The sequence below is a fragment of the Hipposideros armiger genome, unplaced genomic scaffold (assembly GCF_001890085.2).
Source record: "Hipposideros armiger isolate ML-2016 unplaced genomic scaffold, ASM189008v1 scaffold_10, whole genome shotgun sequence".
In the NCBI taxonomy this organism is placed as follows: Eukaryota; Metazoa; Chordata; class Mammalia; order Chiroptera; family Hipposideridae; genus Hipposideros; species Hipposideros armiger.
In genome coordinates, this window is record NW_017731360.1 from 3,924,436 (window position 1) to 3,935,792 (window position 11,357).

General features: G+C 35.1%; 1 protein-coding gene across 3 annotated transcripts in view; it reads right to left on the reverse strand.

Annotated features, from left to right (window-relative positions):
• Positions 1 to 61: 61 nt before the first annotated feature.
• ZMYM1 (zinc finger MYM-type containing 1) overlaps positions 62 to 11,357 on the reverse strand; it is a 19,689-nt gene continuing 8,393 nt past the window's right edge. For 2 of the 3 annotated variants that reach the window (XM_019658903.1, XM_019658892.1), the window contains 6 exons: positions 7,734 to 7,908; positions 7,431 to 7,643; positions 4,814 to 4,967; positions 3,772 to 3,927; positions 3,567 to 3,604; positions 62 to 3,064 (listed from right to left, as the gene is read on the reverse strand). In XM_019658903.1, the coding sequence (XP_019514448.1) occupies positions 755 to 3,064; positions 3,567 to 3,604; positions 3,772 to 3,927; positions 4,814 to 4,967; positions 7,431 to 7,643; positions 7,734 to 7,908 (3,046 nt within the window). In that variant the 3' untranslated portion in view covers positions 62 to 754. The remainder of the gene's footprint in view (positions 3,065 to 3,566; positions 3,605 to 3,771; positions 3,928 to 4,813; positions 4,968 to 7,430; positions 7,644 to 7,733; positions 7,909 to 11,357) is intronic. The other variant, XM_019658913.1, reaches the window with a different exon arrangement.

Here is an 11,357-nt window from a genome sequence, read left to right on the forward strand (position 1 = left end):
CCCCATCCCCCAATTCCCCAGCGCTGTTCCCATCCCCAAATTCTCCAATAAAAATCTTAAAAAAAAAAGAATTCCTATTGTGTTCCTCCAGTTATTGTGTCAACCAAAAACACAGCAATAGTTTTAATGTTTAAATGATACAGTTTATAGAAAAGGATATACAAATGGCTCAAGCAGATACCCAAGCTTTTTCTTAAGTGAAAATACAAAATTCCACTGAGGTTTAATCGCCAGAGATTAAAATACCATTCAGATGCAGATTGGCAAAAATCAAAACATTTGATAACCCTGCTTTACAAAGATTTGAAGAAACAGGCACTCTCAACCGTTGGTGGGACTGTAAATTGGCATAATCCTTGTAGAAAGCAATTTGCTAATATCTATCAAAAATGCACAAATTTTTTACCTAGTATTCTAATTAAAATTTTATCTTACAGTAACTCAATGTGCAATAGACCTGTGTACAAGGTTATTAAATGCAGCATTATTTATACTAGCAAAAGATTAGAAAGAAAGTGTTTATCAGCAGGGACTGTTCCAATATTTTACAATACATCAATACAATTAAATCTTACAGTTGTAAAAAAAAAATACTACGTATTGACATGGGACAATCTCAAAAACAACCTTGTAAAGTGAAAAAGGCAAGTTGAAGATAAAAAAATGTTTTTCTTGAGACAAAAATTTGCAATAAAAACTTATGTTCCAACAGAAACACGGAAGTCTTTCAGGTGTAAATTCAAATTAGCAAGTACTATATTTCTTTCATCTGATGGATAAACTTTTCCACAATTCCATTGAGTCTTTCTGGCTCCATCAGTTTATTTACCAATTCCTGTTCAACAGCCATCAGGGCCAAGCCACTGAACTTCACTTGTCCCATGGTATGACATAAATATGTTTTAAGACGAGGTAGTACAGAAAATGAGTTTTCAACGCTTGTTGAAGTAACTGGCCAAGACAAAGCAATATCTAACAGCTTTGATATGCAAGGAATATTATTGTGAAGACCATGCTGAATAAACAAAGAGCCAAGATTGATAAAGTTGATGTTATCATAATCCATGACAAAGTTGAGCTTTGCATATTGCCGATAAAATCTAAGTTCTGGGATGATGTCTGCATCAAGTTTATAAAATTCTTGGATATGTTTGGCTGTTGCTTCACTTAATGGTTCATTCCATTTAAATAATAGTTCTGAAATTTGCTTCATCTTGAAATAATCAAACTCTGAAAAACATAATTTTAAATTTTGTAATATAGCATCTAATCCTTGGTAATAAATATTAATTTTATATTGTTCTTCTGTTGAGGTAGGAAAAAACATACTGCCTGAATTGTCAAGGTCTGTTGTTTTCTGAATTTTTCTTCTTTTCTGAAAAGGTCTTTCAACTTCAAAACCTTTATGAGTTATTTCTTGACATATTTCTTCTGCTCCGTCCCAGATAGTTTTGAAATAGACATCATTTCTTTCAGATGATAAACATTCCATAATTGCTTCTATTTTTGAAGACAAAGAGAAAATGTCTATGGTTTCACTTTGAAGCTCTTTGGAAAGAATTCCTATAACGCTTAATACTCGATAAAGAAATTTTAGACAAAAGATAAATTCAAATTTGGAAACCAGTGTCAACAAATCACTCAATTCATCAGACAAACTTGTATTTGAAGAATGGTTTGATACAATGTTGAGTGTTTCGATAATCTCAGGAAGACCCTCAATCACAGATAGTAATGTATGGTCATGGACTGTCCAACATGATTGTGAGGTATGTTTCTTGCATGTTTTGTTTTGACTTAGGTTACAAATCTTTTGAAAATTTGCAGACATTTCCCCCGACATATGAAGTGTGTTGAACAAAGAACTGAGAATCTTTAGAGTACTTCGGAGTTCTTTTACTTCTTTACAAAACCTAATGACTGCTAAATCCAAAAAATGTGCATAACAATGTACGTATAAAGCTCTTGGCTCTTCCTTCTTGAATTCTGCTGCAACTTTATTAAATTTCACCCTCAAATTAGTGGTACTGTCATAGGCCTGGCCTCGTAATTTATTCAGATCAACTCCAATTTGCTGCAAGTAAGTTGTGATAGTCCTGTGTAAGTTGGTCCCAGTCATCTCTTCAACATCTATGAAACCCAAGAATCTTTCTTTAATTAAAATAGCCTTTGATGTTTTTTGTGGGTATCTTACACAAATTGAAAGCTGTTCTTTAGTGACACTATAAGTTGCCTCATCACATATTATAGAAAAAGCTGAGGAGACATTGATCTCATTCACAATATCTTGCAACATTTCAGTCTTTATTATTTCAATAATATCATTTTGAATTTGTGTACTATTATAGAAGTCAACCTGTGAATTCGTAAGTTGAAATATTTCTTCTCCTTTATCTTTTGCTCTGATTTCTAACAATTCTAAAAAATTGCCTTTATTCACAGATGAAATAGACTGGTCGTTTTCTCCTAAGGGTAAACACTGCTTTCCAAGAAATAAAATATTTTCAATTATAAGCTTTAGGTACTTTGTATTTTCTTCAATCTGTTTTGAATGAATAGATAAATTACCATTGACAGCTTTGTCACAAAACTGGTGTTCCCTCCAAAATTGCAATGACTTCAAATGCATTTTACTTTTTTCATGCTTTCTGAATTTTTCCAGAGTTTTTTTCCAATTAGTAATTCCTTGGGCTGCAAATGATTGCCTTCCATACCTAAAATTTTTTTGGCAGAACAACTGGCATGAATAACAGAATGTTACATTCTTTCTAACACTGTTTTCTAACTGCTGAAAATTTGAACACCAAAATTTTTTAATACTTCGTGATTTACCTTTAACTTTTTGTACTTTGGATGTAAATTTTGGGCGACACAGTCTATCACTTCTTTTCATAGATTCCATACTGCATGCATCATCTTGGTTTGACACTTGCTCTTTCTGTACTTCTATACTGGAGCCAATCGTATGCTGACCGAGTACTGATGAAGATGGTGCAAGACTTGGCTGTTCGACACTGCTACTAGCAACACCACTACTTGACTCACTGGGTGAACTCTTAGGAATCTTTAGAAAATGATAAAATAACATTTGTTTTAACAGTTTTCAAATAGTCAATTAAAATATTAAACACATCTATTCTAGTAACACAATAAAGTGAATGGGCGCATTACAGTATGAGCTCCACTACGGGGAACATTATTATTATAACTTATTTGCACTCTAGATTCAGCATTAACTGTTCAAAGGGTCATTTGGTATGTAATTGTAATAAAAATAATTCTTACTGCTCTGGTGAGTAGAATTGCTTACTAAGTATGAGGAAAAGTAATAACGACCCCAGAGGAAAAACTATGACTAATAATACTTCTGTTTAAATATTCTCATTAATAATTTCAAGTCAAACTTGAGATTTGGGAAACTGAACATAAATATCAAAAGGTGTTTATTGCTCTGCTTTTTTCAGCTGTAGGATCAAAATAGGAGTTAATATGCTCAGATACACACACATATACACACGCACAAAACATACTTTAAAAAGTTGAAGAGCAAAAAAAATAAAACTTACATCTGCAATCACATTTGCTGTTACTGAAGAAACTGTATCTGTTTAAAATAAAGCATAAATTTAAGATCTTATACCATAATCTATAGAATAGCATCATAAACTATAATTGCTTCTTTCATGTCATGCAACAAAAACTTAGAAAACAGACAGATTCATCAAGTATGGCAACAGTACATATGTCAAGTATCTTCATATCAATTTTTACCTTGTAAGACATCAGAGTTCATGATGGGCAGGGCAACATGAGTATCTGCCAACGACACTATATTGCTTATAACTGGAGTCGTATCTTTCTTTGGAGAAAGGAGCTTCTTTGCAGAAAGGAGCTCTGTTGAAGTATCATGCACCATGGAAACATTTACTGATAAAAATAAAAAGATTTCTTATAAGCCAGGCAGAATCAATCAGAAAGTACTGTTTAATAACAAGTGTTTCAACAAACAATGCAAATATCTAATAGCTTTAGGTATTGCTGGGTATTGCAGTAATTTTTTATTAGGGCTTAAGGATAGCCAGTTTCTTTAGGATAACATTAGTAACAACATCAAACTGATAACTTAGATTTCCTATCACTACCTTTGCACACAATTTCTCAGTCTTGATACTATTTGCTTGAAATTTCAAGCATATCTTTTATGTGAAATTACCAATGAAGAACAGAAAAAAGACTCCTATAGAATCTCCTAATGGTATCATTTCTAATTCTTTCAGGATTCACAAATCTCAATACAAATCGAGCTGGGCTGTTGTCTAAGCTAGTACTGCAGAGATGTCTATAATAAGCCAGTTTGCAAGATGTACAAGCCCCAGGGGATCCTTTCACTCCACTGTCTATGTAAATAGCACCACTGTTCCTATACGTGGCTCTTTAATGGAAAACATAGTTGGCCCTGGATCATCTGTGTGTTTTTATTGGTGAACTTCATAAATTATTTCCAACTCGCTCTACTTCTTGTGAAAAACGTTAACCAATAGCATTTTTTTATTTTATTTTTTTAACAAAGCAGGGCTAAGTACAAGATTTTATATTCTAATACAACAGTCTTTATAATTAAATACTAAATCTCTGGTGGTGAAGTAGCCTTCCTTTTACACAAAAATACTGGAAAACATTTCTTTGAAACAAGTTTTGAATGGTTTTCACTTGTAAGACAGTTTAATTTGGAAATGAATCAAGGTTATAAATTAAAGGAAGGAGTAATATTCAATAGTTACTAAACCTCTGATAACTACTAAATAAAAATTACCTGTAGAAGATTCCATCTTAGCTTTACTGTTAGCAGAGAAACAACGAACAGAGCAGAAAAGCTCTGTCTTCCCTGAGTCATTGGTAATCTCAATCATTTCATCTGAGGTCTTCACCGATTTCCAAAGAGCAGATATAAGTGTCTTGGCTGGTTTCTGTTAAGAGATTAAAATAATATTCATGTTCCTGGTATATGACAAGTTATTAACATATTATAAAAACATACCCACTACCACTGCTCTACAAATAATGAAGCCACATTTTTACATTTTTAAAAACCAGAAAAAAAGGTATCATGGATTACAATGATTAACATGCAGGAAATTAGTCAATCTATTAGATAACTATTTGCATTATCTGTCAGATATATTAATAGTAATAATATATATGCAAGCAATGAAGAAAGCGGTCACAGAAGTTCGTTCACCATCCCAAGCAATCGAAGCCAACTTGATAAACAAAAGTCTTATAGGTCTACCCTCAATGCCTATTTGGGTATCAACTTGGGAAAGCCTACTGATGCTAAGGAAGAGCCAGAAAAGGGTGCTTAACACATGTTACAAGATGCTATGAGAGTCGCTGTTTTTCTAGGCTAACTTCATGGTAAAAATTGCAAACAATGAATGAAAGCAGCATACCAGCAGTAAGAGGTGTAGGATATAATGTGTTTAGTAAGCAGTAAGTGTGCAAAGGAAGAGGATATAAACTGAGGTTCACCACCTATTCTTTCTAGTGAAACAGGAACAGTCATTCCTGGACTTAAGAAGTTAACACTGATGGCAGTGATGAAACAGAGCTGCTTTTGGGGGCAAAAAGTGCAGACACATGAAAATACCCTACATGAATTTTGTTTTTCTGTGAAAGAACAGGATACTGGGAAAGGAAGAATGAAACAAAGAATATAATTGTGAAAATTTATATTTTTATCCTTTATTAGTATGCATTTTTGTATTTTGAGAAACCCCTAATTCACCAGTATTTAACATTAACCAAAAATAGTGGTATAATTTATGATTTATTCATATGGGAAAGCTAATAATACTTAATACTTTATTAACAAGAAATGGCCTGAATAATTACAATTATACCAAACCACTTTAAAATACAAAGCCACCTCATTTTTAGATTCACGGATTTGAACATTTTCTACTTAATTACAGTTCACTAACAATTTGGGTTTTCTCCATGACCACTAACACATAATATCTTATATGGTGCACACAGTGTTAGGTGGCGCTTTTTAACTCATCTACAAATCAGCCCTGCCGCATCACATAGGCTGAATAACAGTACTCAACACAGGCTCCTGAAACAGGACACAGTCTATTGAGCGTAAAGGATAAAGAAGGAAAAGAAGGAATGGCATTTCTTGCCTTTGGGAGGCTTCCATGTGTTCCACCCACCCTCCCATTTCTGGTCCCAAGACGAGACTCTCATGGTGTGGGCATTCTGCCATAGAAAAGATGTGGCTCACAATGATCTATTTGAAATGAGGCTTAAGACTCCCATCCTCAAGTGCTTGTTGTTGTTTTTTTTTTAAAGATTTTTATTGGGGAATCGGGGAAGGGGGACAGACAAGTTGCTGTCCTTTTGTTCTAGTCTAACTGTGGAGGATGTCGCTTCACTGGCCCATGTTGGTGCCATCACTGCGCTCTTCCCGGGTGAGGCAGTCGCTCACTGGCCATTGGATGGCCGCTCACGACAGCCCACGCCAGCTGCCGGCCAGCCCCACTGCAGCCTACGCCGTCACGGGCAACTCAATGGCAGCCCAGCTCCAGGTTGAGCTGTTTTTTACCATCTTAGCTGTAGGGGGCGCAGCATTACTGGCCCTCATGTGGGATCCTAACTAGGACCCTGCTGCTCAGAGCTGGCGTCCCAAGCCAACTCCTAAACCAAAGCGCCACTCGGCTGGCCCTCAACTGCTTGTTTTTAAGGAAGAATTTATAGGGATAGAGTTGGGTCTCAAAACATCATCTAAACAAGATATGTTACAGTCCCACCTCATGAAATGGATTCGGGACAACTAATTGTGTTCATCTCAGTCCACCAAAGCAGGGTCAGCTTGTCTGTTCTCAGAACCATCCACTCAAGGTTCTCCTATCAACGGTAGGGGATTATTTCTCATTGGTTTTATTTCCTCATGATTCAGAAAAAGCATGACATTCTTGATTCACCTTAATTAACCTCGCTTAGGTTAAGAATACGAGGAACTAAAAGTAGAAACACTTTTGTGGTTGGGTCTTACTGACCAGTAGACTATAGTTATTTTCACTATCTTTGTTTGTAGTTTATAAACAAGCTTCAATTTGCTTGCCTTTCTTCAAGGTAAGATGATCACCCTGAGATTTTTTAGGAAAATCTCCATATAACACTTATCATGAAGTATAAGGAATTGCAAGAAGGAACTGTCAAGTCTTTTATTTCATCTCCTCCATCATCTTACCAACTGAAACTGTTCTCAATGGTACTAACATCTATATCCCCACATTTTCCTACAGGGGAACCATTCACAAGCCAATTAATGGAAGGAACTCAATCGCTGACTTTTTATTTGAATCCTATGCAGTCAAATTCAAATGGAGTGGTCCTCACTTTAGGCAAGAGATCTTTATTCATACCTGCTTAGATGCTGTAACACTCTTTGAACTATTTAAGTAAAGAGACTGTCCTTCCATCTGAAGTATATGAAACAGACTAGAGCTAGTGTAACAGTAAGCTCCACAGTTCTCACAACAGTTCATGATGAGGTTGTTAGCAGAGTGAAACTTTGAAAAGCAGGCATTACTGCAAAGAGTATGTTTCACGTTCTGGTATTTTACTTCATACTGAATCTAGGATAAAAAATAAAAAAGATTTAGTAAAAATTCTGATATTTAAGAAGAATCAGAGTTCCTAAAGGTTGAAAACAAATTGCAACTTACGAGAGTAGTCTTCTGACATATGTTGCATTTGGTTAAAACACAATTAGTATATATGGTAACAAATGGTTTTCTTTTTCCTTCATATGATAAAAGACAAGATTGACTACAAAAATTTTTGCTAGAGATAGTGTCTTCCAGCGGGACGCTGATCACATCCTTCAGATTTAAAATGTCTCTAAAAAATAAATAACAAGGGCACCATTAAACACTTCACCACAATGATAATTTCTTTCTTTTTATAAGCTAAATCACTCCCTCAAACAACCCTCTCCCCTGTTGTTTCATTTACCTGAAGAGCTGTGAAATAGTAATATCAGCCTTGAAATAAGAAAACCTGAATTTGGTATCTTCTTTCATTTACAATATATTAAGTAACAATGAACAAATCATTTATGCTCCCTAAAGGTTAACTTCCTCATCTATACAGTAGGGACCATAAAACACATCTGATAGTGCAGTTTTAAGAATTAGCTAGCCTGTATTAGTTGGTGCTAGTGATAATACAATGATCAGAAGCCATATTCATACTTGACTGACTTTAGAATTGGACAGATTTCAAAAGCTGGTCTGCAAATCCCTGGGGATCCCCCAGATACTTTCAGGGGTTCCACAAGATCAAAACTATTTTCATATTAAGGTGTTTTGCCTTTTTCACTGTGTTGACATTTGAACTGATGGTGCAAAAGCAACGGTGGGCCCCTGCAATTCCACTCCTAGGTTTATACCCTAAAGGATTGAAAACAAGTACTCAAAAGAAGTACATGTACATGCATGTTCATAAAAGCACTATTCACAACAGCCAAAGGACAGAAATAGCCCAAATGTTCATCAGTGAATGGAAGGATAAACAAATTGTGTGTGGTATGTTCATGCAGTGGCATATTACTCATCTATAAAAAAGAACAAAGTACTGATATACATGCTACAAAATGGATGAACCTCGAAATCATCCTAAGGGAAAAAAGTCAGACGAAAAAGGTCACATGTTGTATGATCCCATTTATATGAAATATCCAGAATAGATAAAATCCATAGACAGAAAGTAGGTTGGTGGTTGCCAGGGGCTGAGGGGAGACAATGGGAAAAGGGGAGAAAGTGCTTAATGAATAAAGCAATTGACTTTGGAGTGATAGAAATGTTTTAGAACTAGATAACAGTGTTAGAAAGTGCTACTGAAATGGTTTTTTGTTATATGAATTTCACCTCAATAAACTAGGAGGGGAAAAAGCAATGGTGGGTAAAACTGCCAGAGCCTTAGCACAAATCAAGGCAGTGGCACTAAAATGTACCAGTACTACTGTTACTGCCATGCATTCCCTGTAAAAAATTACTGACTTTATTACTTGATTCTTGAGTACATCACATCTTCTTAATATTCTGTGTGATGCATGGGATAGAGGCATAAAGTATTTCCCCTGCATGTCAACATATAATGGTTGCCTCAAGGAAAACCTCATGTGGGAATGTTGAGTTACAACCTGAGTTAGCTACCATTCTCATGGAATACACTGTTACTTGAAAGAACAAGTATCAGATAAACAATTATCCAGAAGTGGATACCTGGCAGGTATTTTCTCAAAAATGAGTAAAGCAAGACTGTTACTTAAAGAAAAACAACTGTCATGTCCCAAAACAAGTATCATTGCCAATGATAAAAGTTGAGCTTTCACTGAAAATAAGAATTTTGGAAAACTTGTATCTGCCACCTCCAGCTTAATCGCTTCCCAAAACTTGAAGAGTTTCCTAATAAGATTAGTGATTTTTAGAAACAAATGTGGTTTTTAAAATATTGCATAATGAAATATGTCAACATCTGGAAGATCTGCATAACTCAGTGAACCAATATTTTCAAATGATTGCATGTAACAAAAATCATTTACAGGTAAAAGGACCAAAGTACAAATACACCAATGAATTTTAATATAACAGTACAAAAACGTTACTGATATGGTTTCAGATTCCACATTACAACTAACCTTTAAAAAACTACCCTTTGTTTACTGATGTTGTATCAAAAAAGAGCATCCACAATTATCTGAAAGGCTAGCAGAATGCATCTCCCTTTTCCAATTATTATAAGGCCAGACTTTCTTCAGACTTCAACCAAAACAATATTTTGCAACAAACCGAAAGCAGAAGCAGATATGAAAACTCAGCCAGACATTAAATTGTTTTGCAAAACGGATAAAACAGTGCTCACTAAATTTTTCTTAAAATTTCTCTTCTCACTAAGTTAAATATATATGGCTATTTTTCATTAAAATATTTATGTCAACATGCACCGAGTTTATTATTTTAAATGGGTTAACAAAATAAATGTTCTCAGTTTTAATTTCTAACACAGTGTATACTGGTAGACATAACCTACCTAAAACTAAAGCTCTTTGGGTCTTCAATAATTTTTTTAAGAGTGTGAAAGGGAAAATTTAAGAACTGCTGCTACAGGAAATACCAAGATACCTGTGGCTACCTAGAACCCTCAGAATAGCAATCTTTCAGGATAATAGTTTTTCAGATGAAATACCCCTAAAATTAACATTTCCAAATTTTTTAATGTATGATTTTTCCATCCTCTTAAACAGATGGTACCCAAAACAACAGGCTCATTTCATTATCACGTCATCATTTTACTGGTTTAAAATACAGCTCTAAATGCGGTATCTAAGTTATGCTATCCTTGTAGTTCATTGGACAAAAATTCTTCTAGGATTCACTGTGTGCCAGGCAGTGGTTAGGCCTTGGGGACAGAAAGATGACAATAATCTAGTCCCCACTGGTGAGAGGGTCATAGTCTAATCTGGGTAATATCAATTCTTTAAAAACATTACTTTTATGATCGATGCTTTAGGAGTCAAAAACTATCAAAACACAAATCATAGAACAATTAATCTGGGTGAATGGCATGGTTGTGAGAGGAAGGGTATGAGAATAGACAAGAGGTACAGATACTTGAGGCAGACCTTTAGGATGCAAAATTAGTCAGATGGGAAGGGAGGCAGAAGAAATTGCATTGACAGAAGCATGGAAGTGAAAATGCTTTCTGGTTTATACTGCTATTAGCATACTAGATTGCTGGCTTCTACTTTATTAAATTAATAAAAAATCAAAAAGTGAATTTTGTTAAAAGTGCCTACAATTAGCTTTAAAAGACTGAGCATACACCTGAAACTAATTAAAAAATAAAAATAAAATGATGAAAACACAAGGTAAAAAAATAAAGACTAAGTGTAAGTCGGAGAACTTTCCTATAAATAAGTGTTATAGCATTAGTGCATGGGCCTATTTTGAATTCTACTGATTGCTCTCAAGATTTCTGATTGGTTCCAACGAGAGTGCAGAAATGACACTTCTTAAATATATAACTCCCAAAAAAATCTAATGGCTTAAAATGTCATTTTCAAAGCTACTTTTCATTTGGTTCATGAAAATAGAGTAAAAACTTCATTAACTCAAAAACAGATTTTAGGGCCAGGCAAGTGGCGCACTGGTTAGGAGTTGGCTTGGGACGCCAGCTCTGAGCAGCAAGGCCCCGGTTCAGATCCCACATGAGGGCCAGTGACGCTGCACCCTCTACAGCTAAGATGGTGAACAACAGCTCGACCTGGAGGTGGGCTGCCGTGAGTC